The sequence below is a fragment of the Haliotis cracherodii genome, unplaced genomic scaffold (genome assembly GCF_022045235.1).
Source record: "Haliotis cracherodii isolate W230 unplaced genomic scaffold, xgHalCrac1.p SCAF_1, whole genome shotgun sequence".
NCBI lineage: Eukaryota > Metazoa > Mollusca > Gastropoda > Lepetellida > Haliotidae > Haliotis > Haliotis cracherodii.
This window is the reverse complement of record NW_027266264.1, coordinates 82,088,759-82,107,756: the sequence shown is the minus strand read 5'-3', so window position 1 is coordinate 82,107,756 and position 18,998 is coordinate 82,088,759. Positions and strand designations below refer to the sequence as shown.

The 18,998-nt window shown below is 41.3% G+C and overlaps 1 protein-coding gene across 1 annotated transcript in view; it reads right to left on the bottom strand.

The window, feature by feature from the left end:
* Positions 1–2,998: 2,998 nt before the first annotated feature.
* Positions 2,999–18,998, bottom strand: part of LOC139446647 (C-type lectin domain family 4 member C-like) — a 51,608-nt gene continuing 35,608 nt past the window's right edge. Inside the window, exons 2-3 of the mRNA XM_071227953.1 lie at positions 10,271–10,465; positions 2,999–4,592 (exon numbers count right to left, since the gene is read on the bottom strand). Coding sequence (XP_071084054.1) covers positions 4,261–4,592; positions 10,271–10,465 — 527 coding nt within the window. The 3' untranslated portion in view covers positions 2,999–4,260. The remainder of the gene's footprint in view (positions 4,593–10,270; positions 10,466–18,998) is intronic.

The following is an 18,998-nucleotide window of genomic DNA, read 5'->3' as shown; positions in this document are numbered from 1 at the left end:
GATTTTGTTTATCTAGTTTATCACCGACGATCTTTGTAATATAGAACCAAGGGCACATACCGTTAAAGGATGTTATAACCCGAAACAATTGCATCACGTGACGAACATATCTAATCCGTAACTTTTTCAGTATTAGTCTCTTTCCGTGAAGATCCGGGGTAGAATAGGTCTTCAGCAACCCATGCTTGTGTAAAAGGAGACTATACCTGCGTAAAGGGCGACTAACGGGATCGGGTGGTCAGGCTCGCTGACTTGGTTGATGCATGTCATCGTATCCCAATTGCGTGGGTCGATGCTCATGATATCAATCACTAGATTTTCTAGTCCAGACTCGATTATTTACAGACCGCCGTCATATAGCTGGAATATTGCTGAGTGTGGCGTTAACAAAAAACAAACAAACAGTATTAGTACTACAGTACTCAGTGCTACACTGAGCAGCTCCGTGGCCGCTGAGAGGCCCATCTGGACCTCCCGGCATCTCTCACAAGACCTACAAGCCGGACTTATCGGCCACTAAGTGTGAAGCCCGTTTGGAGCTGCAGCTTAAGAAACAGTTATTTGTTGATTACTAAGCCGAGTAAATCTATAAAAGGCGCCCGTGAAAACTCTTGCAATATATTCATCCCGATCTAGATATATTCGACAAACAGTATACATCTCGGTCATACTGAAAGAGAGAACATTTGAATATCGGGCTCGGGGAATATTGCAGTGTCAGTAAGTTCTTCGGGAGAATCAGATCCTTCAAACAACGCTAAACAAGTCAGCTACCTAGGGTGTTTTGAAGCTATTCAGTGACAAAATAGATGGCTACCCTTCTTAAGTGGATATAATGCGACATGCCACACATCGCGCTAATTATAATGCATCAATTTCACACATCGCACAATTACAAAGTACCCATGTCTATCATTGCACTAATCATGCTAATTAAACATGGACTTGAAGTGGGTCCAAGCAATGTAACCTAACCTTGAAGCCTAATTCTGAACACGCATACAAACTCTTTAACTACATTTTGCATATAAGAGACCCCGAGATAATAATACAGTATTTATGTAGGATTGTTGTTAGATCTGAAAGACATTGACGAAGAATGTTGTCATGGTTTATAAATAGTTTCAATTTATGAAACAATATGGCTGACTGACGGCCATGTTGAAAATCTGATTTTGGTGTTTTGAACAAATATGCTTTAATAATGACATTTTCAACAAGACTGCCACGGCAGCCATCTTCAAACTTGGATTAGAGATATCTGAATGAGCCTGGTGTCTACGCAGTTAAGCAGGACTCGGGAATGGCGTTATTTAACAGACACATACATAATGACCTCACTTTACCTATGCCGAACGTCACGTGGATGTGAGGACTATCAAGGATATTTGGCATAAAATATGCAAACTGATATCAGAATTAATTGAGAAGCATATCAATGATTGGTAGATCTGATCGACAGAAAACGTGTAACACGTTCATGCATGTATCGTTTCATGCATTGCATTAGAAATGGTACAGAAATTCATATCGTCGATAAAGTTAAGTGTTTTACTTCATGTGTAAATGGGTCATGTGACTCATCACTTCATACCACGACCTGAAACCTAACAGATTTGTGAACACATATATTTTTCAGAAACATGTTCTGTGAGTTCTATTTCAACACAAGCACCCAGCGGGTGGTGGTATTAATGTGTGTTTTCAGTAGAAGAAACGATCATAATTAGCAAGATTATACCAAAAATATCATTTTTATGCCAAAATTTAAACCATTTCGTAAAAATATCATATATTAGTTGGAGATGCGGCGATTATTTATATTACCCGATATTACTTTTATCATTCCAAATCCTAACTTATATGTCAACTAGTCCGGGAATATATACTTATGTCCGGAATATCCTAACAAATATTTAATTTCAATATATTATTAATATTAATTTCAAAATCTACCTAGAATTATAGCTCTATCACGTGATGCAGCGAGGAGTTTGAAAGTCGATGGAGGAACAATTAATGTGAATGTCAACAATTGTTACAAAAATAGTTTTGTTGCACAATAGGAAATATAACTGTAGATAGGAAGGAGATAAACTAAAAACAATTACCCGAACGGAAGCATTCGGATTTTGGAAGCACGTATTCATCTCGTGACTCAAGTTCAACACTGCTTTTTCCGATGAATAAAAAAACGAATTTTTTAAACAAGACGCATTAATATTTTGGCCTCGGCGAGTTATCAGACTACAATCCAACAATACTGAACGTTAATAATGAACCTTCGTGCACCATTTGCTTTAACTATCTATCTGTTATCTAAGGTATGTATGTTTGAGCACGTTTAGTTGACGTACAGTTAACACTGAGAAACGGTTTGCATTAACGAAGCCCGTGCATCGAGGAGTGAGTGAGTGAAGATATTACGTCGAATCAAACTTTTGAGCTATATAGCGACGAGACAATTATATATGCTATAAAGAAAAGCAAAGACAATAAAATGGTTCTAGAAATATCACAGATTATGTATAAACTTTACCAGATGTAAATAAGGTCATGTTTGTGTGTGCGTGTGCGTGTGCGTGTGCGCGTGTGTGCGTGTGCGTGTGTGTGTGTGTGTGTGCGTGTGCGTGTGTGCGTGTGTGTGTTTCATTATACCCGAAAACGTTTTAAAACGAATGTCAAATGTTTGATAGGCATTTCAAAGTTGAAGGGCATGCCGACTTGGACCTTGGTATAGGTAACTACAGTTATATACTACACAGGTGTAGCCCTGAACCGTCCTTACAAACAATACAGAACTTGCTCTCCACATCTTCAGTTGGAGTGAGCTGCCCCAACAGTGGGTGTGGGACCCGTATAGGGAGTGATCTGTTTCCCTGGATGCTGGTGATGCTCCGACTTGCAGCAGCCTGAGGATTGTGTTCACTGTCCAGGGGATAGTAGGGGTATTATAGCTCGTGGCTTTATCAAAGACGTCTATACTTTGTATACACATATGTTATGGACTGGTCATGTATTAGAAACGAGGGGTGGGGTGGGGTGGGATAGAAATGACAGCGAAAAATGGGGTCGCCAAAATTTATCACAACAAGGTGGTGGGTGGTGGGGGATGATACAGTTTCTTTTCATATAAAAGAATCATAAATTTGAACATTATCTAATTTAAATGAAAGGCTTCATGTGGATACAGTGTGTGTGTGTGTGTGTGTGTGTGTGTGTGTGTGTGTGTGGTCATCAAAATACGTTACAGTCCTTAGACCAATCCAACCGTACCCCTCATAATAAATGACCAGTCCCTTACATGTTGAAACGTTTGCGCAAAAGGCATGGGGCAACACAGTATCGATACACTCACCGCTTAAAACATATACATGCCAAACGTATACTTAACAAACAAAAATATAAACATAAATGAAATAACTAGGGTTGAATATAACGTGGTTTGTAAACATACAACAAAGACTATACAATGTACATACTAATCGCTGACTACACCAATCATCCGTATATGGCACGAAGGGTTCTGTACAAGTTCTTCAAAACAGCTGAAAATAGTACACGCCCAGGACTGTCCAACACTAGCCTCGGTCTGAAACTACCAAGCAATGTCAAGGTCATTTGGTGAAAGGTAAAGGTGGTGAAAACGTAAAGGGCCATCAGAAGTTACAGAAGTCTTCAACTTGTCCCAAGAAGATCATCGTCTCACAGAGCTCAACTTGTCTTCAACTCGTCCCATCAAGAATTACGCTTGCCGAGTTGCAGCGTGACTCCAGTAAATAGACCAAGCGTTGCCTCAGACCCGTGCTACGTAAGTATCAACTGTGCATGCTCTACACTCAAACGTTCAACGGATATGGAAATTAAAACTTGACCTTGCATACTCGTTTCTGCTCAATACATACACACAGTCACTATACACTTGTCTACCATCACATCGTCCATGTTGTCGCTGCAGACAGACTTTCTATTCGGAACTCGGCGCAACCGCCCAGTAATAAAAAAAATATTTTAAAAATGCAGATATATGTCATCTGTAACTTATTTAGAACATGCGCGGTTTAACACAGTCATCACCGGCGTCCTTCTGATGACGTTTTCACTCTGTGTCGCTTTGATCAACTCGGCCTATACAACGTACTTCTGATTTTAAAAGAACACGCTGGAACATCAACGTTCTCTTTACACCTGGAGTGGTTTTAAAAGACACGCTGAACCGTTCACACGGCCTGTTTACCAGTTCAGACATTCAGCCGCCTTCTAGCAGTTCATACAAGTCCTCTTCCCTGGATCCAACTTCATTTCACAGATAAAAGGCCGTTCAACCTGACACTTGCCCGCAGACCACTTCCAGTCACAAGTCTTAGACAGGATGAGGCAGGTGTTGAGATCCGTGAATTGCAACTTCGTAGGAATGTTGCCATCACACCACTGAAGGACCGAAGGATCGGTTCCGACCATGCTTCTCTTCCCCTCCCAGCGCCACTCCAAGTTGTCGTATGTCGGCTTCTTTTTCCCTGGCTCCCAACTGTATGGAAGAAACGTGGTGTCACAGTGGATCCCGGATGTAAACACGGTCTCTGCATGGCTGGCTACAAGGGAAATGTAGACATGTTATAAACACTTCATACAATGTGTTTCGGCGAGTGTGTGCATAGTAGAATAAGCAATTCTTGTCCAAATGTCACTTTACATGTTGGCATTAAATATAAAACGTCAACGCCAGAGAATAACCTGTCTTGATTATCCGACGACACATATTCCATTGGGCGTAAAAGGTAAAACAGCAGTGAACATTATTTAAATGGATCACTGAAAATCAATGAAGACCCCAGCTGTTCGGGAAAGGTGTAAGCATGTACTGCCATACTCGCCACTCTCACAACATGCATGTTAATAGAAAAATATGAATTTATAATTATATATTTATATATGAAACTAATTTAATATCGTTTCACACATGACATAACTACTACTGAGATATATTGTTACGTACTGGATACACAAGATTGGGGGAGGAGCATAAGCGGTCACGTATTCAAGGGAGGTAATAAGGATGAACCAGATGATTAATCTCTCATTGATACTGTATGTGAGGTATTGATTTCCATTCTAGACAGACGCCTCCAGTCCTGGTGTGACAATAACAGTATCTTATGTTAACACAAGCAGGTTTTAGACCCGGATGTTCCAACACAGACCAAATATTTATTCTTCAAGTAACTGTACAGAAATACATCCCAAAGACCAAGGGGAGATTTTACGGCATCTTTATTGACTTTTCGTAGGCTTTCGACAGAGTAATCCACACCATTCTTTTAAAAAGCTTAAATTGAGTGGGAATAAATGGGAACTTTCTATGATTACTAGCATCGATGTACTCTAACTTATCATCATGTGTTCGACTGAAGGATGGTCTTTATGACTATTTCACCTGTAATGTCGGCACAACTCAGGGATGTGTTTTGAACCCCAAAGATTTTATTATCTTTTTAAAAGAACTCACAGTGATGTTGAAAAAAATGGAGGTCAAGGCATATTTATCAGTAGTGAGATACCCAACTGTTTGAATTATTATTCGCGGACGACACTGCGGACAGTGCTTTACAGATACAAAAGAAAATAACTGTTCTTGAAAGTTTCTGTATATCCACTCTAATGGATGTTAATCTAAACAAAACTGACGCTATTGTGTTTCTACGAGGTGGACTATTGAAAAGCTACGAAAAATGGTATTCCAAAGGAGAAAACATTGAAGTTGTGAATTTATAGCATTATTTAGGAACGGTTTTCACTCCCATCTTGTCATGGAGTAAGACGTTCAGTAGTCGAACAGCTGAAGCAAACAACTCAATCAGATTCATCAACTACTATCCACTGAAAATTGATACCTATCATTGATAGTCGTTGATAGGCATTTAGAAGTTGGGAGAACATGAATACATGACACGGTTTTATGGATAGAAACTTCTTTTATTCTTTACTTCTTGCTCCTTCGGGCGGTCGGGTAGCCGAGTGGTTAAAGCATTCGCTCGTCACGCCGAAGACCCGGGTTCGATTCCCGACATGGGTACAATGTGTGAAGCCCATTGCTGGTGTCCCCCGCCGTGATATTGCTAAAATATTGCTAAAAGCGGCGTAAAACCATACTCACTCACTCACTCATTCTTGCTCCTTCATCAGGGGAAAGCCTAGTAAGACATAGAGTACTATAACAATTTCAAAATGCCTCTAAAATATTTGACAGTGTTGTCGTTCCGATCTTATGTAACAGAGCCCAAGTTTGGGTAACATCGTACAACAAATTAATTGAAAATATGCAAATATCTTTCTGTAAACGGTGTCTTCGTCTCTCTAAGAATACACCTAATAATACTCCCTCTGCAGTATATCTATATGAGGAGCAGTAAAATATTGGTGCAGACTTCTTCATCTTGAAACTCACAGATTACCTCGTCAAGCCTTCTAAATGCTAAAATCACTTGATGAGATGTGAAACATTATTCCTGAAATGAATTTCAGCAAATACTATCAGATAATCTGTGTCAAAACTGGCATTCTTCAATGGAATTATCTTCAAAATGTAATTACTATGCTCAGTACAAATCTATGTGGAACACAGAACGTTATCTAACAGATGACATTCCACATGGCATTGGGATATATATTTCATACCCGTGCTCGTGGGTTTCACCAAAGTGGTAAAAGTCTGAGACCTGCATCACTTGGGGCTTTCCTCCCATATTTAGCTGACACGCCGCGATATAACTGGAATACTGTTAAAAGCGGCGTTAAACCCAACTCACTCACTCACTCACTCGTAGTCATGATGCGTTAATCTGGACGGCACTCGCAGGAATGGTGCGGTTTGACTGGGTTCCACAGTTTACAATGCCACATTCTATACAATACACAACCCTGACTAACATGTTGTTTGTTTGTGTTGCGGAATTATGAAACCGTTTGGTCGTGAGAAACACGTACAACGCAGTTGCCACCAACCCACATCTCCGCTTAATGGTGCTAATTACACTGTCAGTTGCTCCATTATGAAGTATGAAATATGACAAATTACGAAATTAACGTGATGAATACGATATTCCACGCCATCATTCACATGACGGTATTTACATAACTCGTGGTAAAATATGATCATTAATCTCGTGACAGATGATGCAGATGTGTCGCCGACACAACACGCCCCCGACCCAACAACAACACAACTGCACATCCTCTGCACGTCCAAACGGGGTTCAAACGTCATTTCCGACCATAATGCATTAGGGGCCGCACATGACGACTTTTGGAAACCATACCATGTGTTATAGGTATATGGAAAGCTATTGGAAATGTGCATTCGACAGCATCATTAAAATACCTCAAAACTACCTAAATAGTGCATTTATAGCCATTTAAAGTTATGAAATAATACAAACATTCGGTGATTTTTAATTGTCTGTCAGTAACCGCTTATACTTCAAGACCAATGTCGAAAACCCGTAACAGTGCGTATATACATTACATGCATACATCATTCAAGAAGTAGAGCCGTATTTCTGTCCCTTTCCAGGAAAAAAACCTGGTTGATGGACTCATTTTAAACTTCCATCAAATACAAACTTAAAATTGGATTGTTTATTAATACACAACTGCCCTTATCCATCATAACAGCCACAGTAGAGGAGAAAGAGTAAGATGTCACGTGATTTTTAGGAAATTGTACATCACAGCTGGGGGCACCTGTTACTTAACAATGAAACATGCGGAAATCTTCAGGGTGACGTGGCAACACCTCAACCATGACGTCATACATATGACGGGTCTCGGTTTTCAGTGCGTTAATCAGGGGCACGGGGTGGCCCCGTCGTGTAAGGCGTAGCGATTCGCTGTCTCTTGCGTTCATTAGGCGTACTAACATCTTTTGTCCGTGGGTTCGAATCCCAGAGACGCTCTGATTAAGACCCTTTGCATAATGAAACCAAAGGGGTAAACGTTTCTATGTTAGTTTCTATGTGTTTATCCTCCATACGCCCTTTTCTATCTCGATTAGCATATCACGGGTCAACATCCTCATTCAATGGTGCGTGCCGTTCATTGCGACACCTGCATTTACAAGCCTTCTCATATAAACTGGTTCCCGCCGTGCAATGCGACTACAAAAGAGGAATCTGCTTTTAGCGATATATGTTTGGAAATGTCCTTTTGCTAACACTAGATATCTTTTCATTGTTCCGTGGACTGTATATCATAGTTTGGAAATTGCTTTTCCATAGTAACGGGGGACTATATTTCCCGGCTTGTTGTCCATCTCCAGCATTCGTCACCACTCGCCCCTTTCCGTAACCGCAAGATGACTCTTCCCCTTATCGATGAATGTTATGTGCGAAAATACAACAAACCAATCGGAATGCGCGTATGATTTCAAGTTCTCCGTCAAAGAATACCTCAGAAATAACTTTTGATTTTACACATGTATTGCATCTAAAAATATAACAAAGACACAGTTAAATGTATTCAATCATACTGTATAATACCGCATGTCCCGACGTGCTTTAAATTGCATCTGCAATATATATAATGTATGGGGAAGCATATGTGAACCATTACGCAACGAGTTGACAATTGTTTTAGGTATGCCCATTTGCGCTAAGACGGAACCCTGTCACAAAAATGGCCATGAGGGGCACGAGTCGCTATTCGGCTTGTCCCGGAACGACACGAGTTGGTCACGAATGCATCTTCAGGTTACTGCAGGCAATGAAACGGGCTCCTTCATTGAAATTGAGATATAAGATAAACGTTGCTGTTATCTTTCCAGTACATAAAATCATTTGACAAACAGACTCGAATTTGATCTGTCTGATAACACTTAATAGTACTGATAATTTGCCCGAGCCTCCAGGAATAACTCTGCTATACAGAAACAGTTAACACCGTCAAACCCTATGTCTTCAGCTTCCGGGACCTTCCAGTGTAGATCATGCTTCAGAATATTCTTGTACTTTCTAGGCACCGCTTAAAAGTCCGATCTCGTCTTCTTGACATTGTTTTGTTCAAGGAGCCCCTGCCGTCCATACTGTGTAAATCTTCCCGAATAGATAAACATTCACACCGACCTTCAAACGGTTACCTTTAGACGTAAACATGCCTTAACGAAATAGATATACGCATGCATATTTATAAGCATATATTGACGCGGACGCGCTAGCCGGGGCCACACAGAAATGCCCACAACATATATTCAATATAGATCGGCCTATTCCAACCAGCTGGAGAGAACATATGATTGATATGTATGGCCGTTTCTCTGTGGAAACGACCAAGGAAACGACTGTATAGAGGGTCCCTTCATTCAGTGAGTATAGTTTTACGCCGCTTTTAGCAACATTCCAGCAATATCACGGCGGGGGGACACCAGAAATGGGCGTTCATCCATGACAGTACAGGCAGCCTTCGCACACGAACAATATGACTGTGCCCCCGCATTCTAATTCTCCCTCGCTATCTCACTATCTCCTTCTCTCATTCTCCCTCGCTATCTCACTATCTCCTTATGTCATTCTCCCTCACTATCTCACTATATCCTTATGTCATTCTCCCTCACTATCTCACTATGTCCTTATGTCATTATCCCTCACTATCTCACTATGTCCTTATGTCATTATCCCTCACTATCTCACTATCTCCTTATGTCATTCTCCCTCACTATCTCCTTATGTCATTCTCCCTCACTATCTCGCTCTCTCCTTGTCTCATCCTCCCTCACTATCTCACTATCTCCTTGTCTCATTCTCCCTCGCTATCTCACTATGTCCTTATGTCATTATCCCTCGCTATCTCACTATCTCCTTATGTCATTCTCCCTCACTATCTCACTATCTCCTTGTCTCATTCTCCCTCGCTATCTCACTATCTCCTTATGTCATTCTCCCTCGCTATCTCACTATGTCCTTATGTCATTCTCCCTCACTATCTCACTATCTCCTTATGTCATTCTCCCTCACTATCTCACTATGTCATTATGTCATTCTCCCTCACTATCTCACTATGTCATTATGTCATTCTCCCTCACTATCTCACTATCTCCTTGTCTCATTCTCCCTCACTATCTCACTATCTCATTCTCCCTCACTATCTCACTATCTTGAAAAACTTGATCAAACTTGCTGGGACTGACCATTTTCCTGAGCCTTCAGGAAGAACCGTGATATATACGAACGTTAAGATTGTAAAAGCCTGTCCCTTCAGCGTCCAGGAACTATCAACTCACCAAAGTTGTCCTTGAGATGTTTAGCGACGAAGTCGTGTTTCTTGGTGGAGTTGAGGAAGATGAGGTTTGCGCCAGCGTCCTGACAGTACTTCTGCGCATCCCTCCACGTCTTCTTGCTGTGCATGACGAACCGGAAGCAATACTTCTTGTAGCGTATAAAACCAGTCGGACACAGGTGGGATAAACACTCCAGCTCTGAAACAACACAGCATGTCAGGTCAGGACGTTTTCAATTTCTAGATCTAGAGGATCAGGATTCGAACAAAATAAATCAAGAAAAAATGACACCAAAATGGACATCACATCGAATGCTTTAATACTATTCATAAAGATAACTTCTAAGTAGTGGCCGAATAGATGCCACGTACGCTATGCTTAGCGCCAGTACCGACTAATGAAGATCTGTATGTGACCTGCCTGCTGTGGGCGCCGTACCACGCCAGCGTGGGGGGTTGCTCTGGTTATCAACCGCTGGTTCGCCTGACCTAGATAATTTACAGGTCGCCGTGATATAGCCATAACAATGTTGATGCAAGGTTCTGTTAAACAGCATAACAACGTGAATGTTTTGGTTCTGTACATTTTCGTTTATGAAAACGAATTGAAATTTGGTTCTTTATTAAAGAAATTCGTTTGTGAAGGTATGATTTTATACATGTCGTCAACATGCTTTCGTACGATTTCGGTTTAACTATTTTAAAACAAAATATTTGAAAGAGCTGTGGCGATTACATACAATTAGAAAGAAAAAAAAAATAAATGTTTCATTTTCTGCATCTGCAAATGTGTATCATGATGCGGCTGCAGTTTTAGGCAAAATACCAAGTGATGGTATCGGTAAGGTTGTCTTGGTAACAACTACAACTTAAGGACTCGATATTATAAACATTTTACACATGTTTCCTTGTTTTTCGATACCTAGCACCAATGAATACAGGGAATTATGAAATTTGTGCTTTCCCAGTGTTTTATCGCATAAGAGTCAGTAGCTCACCTGGGCTGTTTTCACCATATCACAAAATATGGCTCAAGTCAGCTCTATCCTTTGTCCGGATTTTTAGATATCACTTCTGATATGATAAATATCATGGGCAATTCGTTAGTTTTGAGTTCAATCACATAACAGTTTTCCAACAGTGGAACCAACTCACAAAACGCGTTTGAGACAAATAGGCGGTGCACAGAATTTGGGCAAACATATTTGATTTGCTACAGGTATTTAGGGTGTACGCATGTTGTCCACGTGCAGGGCATGACGATGAAATTTACTGCACTCCCATAGACACAGGTGTGGCTGATAAGACTGTTAGAGGTCGGCGTGACAAGTCGATCCCAGAATTCTCAAAAAGTCTAAAAGTCTCTAAAAATTACTGTTATCTATGCAAATTTGCTGTCACCCTCACAGTCATTGGGTACCTCACACCAGCACGTACTATCATGTGCTAGTGAACTCGCCACTAGAATTCTATGTAAGCCGAGACAGGACATGCACATATCCATCGTACCACGGACCACCCGCTACCCCTTTCTTTACAATGGTAGGCGCCCGTGGACAGACCTCATACATAGTCATACGGGGTAACTGTCAGGTCACAAGATCCACAGAACGTTGGTCATTTTAATCCCAGAATCGCCTTGAATATGTTTCTAGGTTTGTCAGCACCATACCCGTGCTCATGGGTTTCAGCACGACCTGCATTACTTCGGGCTTTCCGGCAGCATTTTACAGACACGACGTGATACAACTGAACACAAATCAAAGCGGCGTTAAACCTAACTCACTCACTCACCGTTGATAAGCGATACGAACACTTTCCCAAACAGGACATATTATATAGGTGTGCTGGGGTCAGCCTATCAGACACTTTCATTGATTCCGACACACTGAAGTATCTGTCACAACTCGAAGCGTCTGTGTCCAGCTCACAGACACAGGTCTGTATAGAACACCTGGGACTTTACATTGTAAATCCTTTCGTCTGTATGTCAACATACACTGAGTATATCTGCTGGGTAGAGGCAACAACGCACAAACAATGTAAAATCACACAATGATCGAAACATTCAATATTGTTGTCTGGAATTTCAAAGTGTTAACGCTTCTTGTGTCCTGTGTTCTTTGTCAGTCCACATTATAAATGCGTCCAGTGTGTTTCCATGTATCTGTGATAACGTCACATGCATTTTCTTAAGCAGTTTTACATTGTACATTCATGAATGAGTTCTTGCGGAACGGGGCTTGTGGAGTGTTGGTCTGACACTGTACTCCTGTTTCCACTGTTCTCTGACAGTTCAAGGGGAAGATTGTTTTACACATGCGCGTTTCACGGACGTGCGTCACAACGATGTACTGAATTCTGACAGGTGTTTTGCGAAACCGGCACGATTTACACGTGAATGTGACACTTTCTTTATTTGATACGCTCTAGGATCAGATTCAGTCTATAATGAATGAATCTATTACATGAACCGCCAAGATTTGCCATAATAGCGTCAATAATGGAGTCTGGGTGACTCAAACCTCTGAGAGAAGGTGCAATAGTTATTACCTACGTACTTCGTATGTTTTCTTTAATTCACTCCCTTATCTTGAACGATATAGATGATAAAAGTCACTGGAAGACATACACAACACCCGATAGTATCAAGCCACAGTAGGTATTTCATGAATGTTGGAGAAAACTGTGTATTTGCCATATTTCTGACCGTTGTATACCTAGCTGTGATATAGGAGCACTATATACGGTGTAGCTGGTTTACATGTCAGTGCTTGCAGATATATTATGTAACATATGTCAAGTATGAAGGTATGATGAAGTTACGAAGGTAAAATGCATATTGGTATGTTATATACGAAAGTAAAATGCATATTGGTATGTTATATAAAAAGGTAAAATGCATATTGGTATGTACTATTGAAGTACTTTTAAATGATTTAAACTAATACCAACTTTGTTGAAATAGTTGAAACAATATCAAGTTGTCCAAACTTTCAAAATCTCTCTCAGACAACTAGTCTCAACAACACACTGAAATAAGAGCTGAAAGGGCCAAAATCTAGGAAAGTGACTTTGGCCTTTTTATAGAATTTTAAGTAGCTATATTTCAAAAACGCATCAATGAAAACATATAATATTTTTTCTACAGGTAGACAAGAACTCATAGATGTTATTTATGCAATAATATGCAAAGAGGGCCAAAGTGAATTTTGGACCCTTTTAGCTCTAAGCTCTTCAAATGCATATTGGTATGTTACATACAAAGTCAAAATGCATATTGGTATGCTACGTGTGAAGGTTAAAAGCATATTGGTATGCTATATGTGAAGGTGAAATGCATATTGGTATGTTATATACGAAGTCAAGATGCATATTGATATGATATATACGAAGGTAAAATGCATATTGGTATGTTATATACGAAGGTAAAATGCAAATTGATATGATATATACGGAGGTAAAATGCATATTGGTATGTTATATACGAAGGTAAAATGCATATTGGTATGTTATATACGAAGGTGAAATGCATATTGATATGTTATATACGAAGGTAAAATGCATATTGATAGGATATATACGAAGGTAAAATCCATATTGGTATGTCATATACGAAGGTAAAATGCATATTGGTATGTTATATACGAAGATATGGTGCATATTGGTATGTTATACGCTCTAGGATCAGATTCAGTCTATAATGAAAGAATCTATTACATTAAACCTCAACAATTGCCATAATTGCGTCAATAATGGCGTCTAGGTGACTCAAACCTCTGAGAGAAGGTGCAATAGTTATTACCTACGTACTTCGTATGTTTTCTTTTATTCACTCCCTTATCTTGAACGATATAGATGATAAAAGTCACCAAGTTGCACGCAGTAATGACATATGATATAGACAGTTTGCTCTGTGTGTGTGTGTGTGTGTGTGTGTGGTGTCTGTGTGTGTGCGTGTGTGTGCGTGCGTGTGTGTGCGTGCGTGTGTGCGTGCGTGAGTGTGTGTGTGTCCCCTTTGCCTGCTCAAGACTGTGTGCTATATACATATAGTTATGATCTGTGCCGCCATATGCATGAGACATAATCCTGTCTGCTGTACATAGGGAGGGCAAATACAACGGAGTCACACACAAAAATTTCATCGTATTGGCTTTGTCACCGAGTGGGGTAGCCTAGTGGTTAAAGCTTGTCACGTCGTAGGTCAAGGTTCGATCCTCCTCCTGGGTTCTCTGTGTAGACAATGATGTCCCCTGCAGTGATATAACTGGCTTACTGCCAAGAATGGCGGAAACCCACACTCACTCACTCGTCCCCAGTAGTGTATTTCCCTGAAATCTTATAGGTTCAATACTCGAACATTTGTGACACTCTTGTTCGCTAATTACAACTGTAACACCTTATGTCAATGGCCACGAAGCATTCCAGTATTACATTATGTCTGTGCAGTATCCTTGAGTTATGTGAGCGGGACATTTAGGTGCATTCCAGCACCCATCTAAATCACCGGTCACAGCAGTGAAAGTAGACGTTCGCATGTCAGGTACATAACACCACCTACATCAAGCATGCTTCAGAAGCTCAACAAAAACAGCTCTTTGCTGAACCAAACTGGCATATTTTCGGAAATGATTCAGAAGATCAAAAGGAAATAGCTGTGCTGTTTATCATATCTAAACATTATATGTGAACCAGATTTTGACTCTGGGTGTGACGGTGACAATATTCAATCATTCAGGGTGTGATATACAACGTTTCTACCGTTATCTGCTGCTGTAATTTGAATCACACCATTGGTTTCACTGTCCCTGTATATTGGTATATGTACAATATGCAGCTATGCGATCCCCTATTGAGGCAGACTGTCTGCAGCCCTATGTACAGTCGTCAATGACATTCCACTCTTTCTCTCTGTAGTGAGCCAATACCTCCCTGGTGGGCCAGACGCGACGGGGGTGGGGCAGTACATACAAATCGATAATTCTGATCATTCATAAATTCGGAGCTGGGCGTGTTTGCTTCGGCTCGTCTCTGGGTTCCACAAGCGCGATATTTTAGGCTACAGATGTGTGTATACCTGGAAGAGTGCAAGATATAAAGCAACGGATGGGGATCAAGAACTGAACTTTCTTTTCATATGTTCAATGTCAAATCCTTTCACATTCACGTTTCATTACACTTGTTTATAACTTGGGACAATATGCCTTATTTACTGATGCGGAAAGCTGTCATATGTGTGCCTTAGTCCCTTTTCCACTCAGCCTATAACCTATCGCCTGTTTACCTACTGCGGCATGCTTGTTCCACACTTACAAAATATGTTTGTTTGTTGTTTAACGCCGCACTCAGCAATATTCCAGCTATATGACGGCGGTCTGTAACTAATCGAGTCTGGACCAGACAATCAAGTGATTGATGTCATGAGCATCGGTCCACGCAATTGGGATCGATGACATGCATCAACCACGTCAGCGATCCTGATAAAACTGTAACAACACCATGGACAGAGAACACGCGAAGAGGAAGCCAAAAAGACAGAAGACAATGGACAGAATTAAGCGTACATAGTTGGGGTGATTATTGCTTAATGAGTTAATAGTAGGCGGATGTATTGGCAAAGTAGGTCAAATTGGAAAAAAAATAACCAGACCAGTTTTATTACAAAAGCTACGTTTTACTTTTTGTTTCTTGAGATATTTGCTACGAAGTACTGTATATACTTGAAAGTTGACATCATGAGCATCGATCTACGCAATTGGGATACGATGACATGCATCAACCAGGTCAGCAAGCCTGACCACCCGATCTCGTTAGTTGCTTCTTACGACAAGCATAGTCGTCTCTTACGGCAAGAATGGGTTGCTGAAGACGTATTATCTGCCCGGATCTTCACGGGTCTACAAAATATGCATTGCATGTTATATGGACGGTAGCGTTGCAACATTGTATATAGATGAGTCATGCAAGGTTAGGTACAAGGTTATATATCCAGATGGTGGCGGCATTGTATATAGTATTCACAGTAAAGTGCATAATTAAGTATCCTGACTCTGGCAATATTACATGCGGTATGCACTGTGGGGCACAGGGCTGTATATCCTGGTGGTGGCAACATCGTGTAAAGTATGCACGGTAAAGTACAAGATCCTAAAGGTGTAAGATTTCATGTAACATGTACGGTATACATTCTGACGTGGCAACATTGCAAAATGTATGCACGGTAAAGAACACGATCACATATTCTTTGTGAACGACCATGGAAACCAAGCATGGGCTTCATAAATACATCTCCGTATTGGATATCGAACGCGGCATCGGCGTCGTAGCGAGCCAACGCTTTAATCACGAGGCTATCCGAGCACCGCCCCAAGCATTAGAAGCTTCATTGTTGCATATCACTGCGTGTCCACATGAAGGTCTTTCTGTTGGGTAAGAACAGTACTACGTTTGTCCTAGGTTTTGGCCAGGCTCGGTGACTTCCAGTGACTGATTTGCTTGGCGTAATTATGAACATGCCTCCGTGATAGAGCTGGAGTATTGATGGTGCCCAGTGAAACAACAAACAAATAAAACTGTCCCGCGTTCTTATCTCAGGGTTCTGGCCTTTTCACCCACCCATATTCTGATCACACTCAGTATTGCTACTTCATCTGAAACAGGACTGCAATCGGTTATACATTTCAATGCTTAGCCATAAGTACATGTAGTTGAACGCCCTAACTGCCATTTTCCATAATGACCTTATAAATATACAATCCTTTATAGACTATGCCTCACACATTTTCAAAACGTCCTGCACCATTCCCTAACTGTATGTCACTCGTTGAAGGACGTGATAATGATCACGGGTCGTCAACAATGGCCAATTCTGTTTTGACCGTGGCCATGGGTTCTTGCCTGACCCCGATACTGGCTCTATACAATGGCCGTCTTGTTGTTTGACCTCGTGGCGTCTCGACAGGTATAGAGTTGACCTGTGTCCGAGACTCTTGTAAAGTGTCAGGCATGAATATGGACACATCTCTGCCAGACCATACCTCCGCTCTGTCGCCAGCATAACGCGTGTGCCTGGGATTCAATGGCGGACAAAGCCTACTGATTGTCTGCCAGCCTTCGGGAGCACTGAGGTGCGACTAGCCTTCATAGAATCACACTCTACCGCTGACAATGCAATCCTTAAGAAATGTCAGCTGGCGACTGGTTGAGGTTCGAACACTGAACACTCTATGTAAAGACGGGCGCATTGCCAACTCGTCTAATCCACAAATATAAAATCTTACCCACCCCACTACCAACGTACACTTGTCGGGTTGTAGCAAGGGGAGGTAACTCTCAGGGGTAACAAAGATTTACTTGAAAAGAACAATAGCAACGTTGTTTTCGCGTGCCGAGCGGACTGGCGATGTGCCAGTGTAAACTATCTACATGTACCTACATACTGTCAGCTCCTTATCAGTAGCGCGCTTTTTCCCGGGAATATTGTATGGCTATAAAGCCCCTTCCTCTGCAGTGGGCGGGTCTAAGAAGTGGGGGGTCTCTCAATGTGTTTGTCCTTTGCACTAAGTTCAGGGTTGGATGGGGGTGGGTAAGGTTAAAGTTCATCCTTAGCTGTCCTATTTTGTGATAGTCTTAGACGAGCCGATAGACGAGACGTTCGACAGTGCTTCGACGACAGTAGTGCGTTATGTAAACAGCTTTCAATTGAATAAATAACTTCAACATGTACGTCCACAATATACCTGTGCATGTTACTGTCTTATGTCTGACAGACGTAGGTACAGGGAAGGGTAGGACTCAGAGTATCGACAGCCATACTAACGTTGGGTCCGATCTCAGATAAATACGCGCGGTCTGAACCGGTTCAATAGCTTGCCCCTCGCTTCAGTTTACGTATCATCGACTCTAAATTCACACAGTAGTAACCATCTTGTGTCAAACTATTCTAAAATGGGTGTCATTTCTCAATGCGATGCGACACTGTTCTACAAAGCCTATATATAGTGAGTGAGAGCAATATTCAATCAAGGAATACATTAAGTGTGCTTCACAAAGTGCTCTCAAGTTGGAAATCGAACCCGGGTTTTCGGTGTGACGTGCGAACCCTTTATCCACTGGGCTACCCAACAGTCCCCTATCACGACATTTTGCTTGCTGCTATCCACGAAACCGAACAGATTCTTTTTTTGTTAAGACCGAAATCATGTGGGCAATGAGATGGAGCGTGCTCCATCAGTTTGTAGGCATTGACGTTCCTCATGCTTCATCAGCTGGTGCGCAGGGAGATCGTGCTCCGTGAGTTGGCGATCAGTGCCTCTGATACAGAAATGGCACTGGTTATAAGTGCTCAATAACCATCTATTACTGAAGTGGAATAAAAACCAAAGTACTGGGAGCTGCACATGGTGTGACCTTTTGTCACACAGCGATTGTTATGCGCATTTAATTTGAGACACATGGAGGAAATAAGTGACCGGTGTCGTGACGTCACGGATGTCCTGTCAGCAGACGATCCGTCACTGTCAACATCCTTTGCAGGTCGACGGCCATCCACGCATCAGTCTAGTCATACGCACCGGAAACATACCGCGACTCAAACCCCTGTCCATCGCGAGGAAGGTCAAAACAAACAGATATAAACATGGACAAAGGTTGAAGGAAATTCATGAGGTATATTTTGAAACATATTTTTTGTGATTCCTTAATAGGTCATGACTTGAACGAGAACACGATAT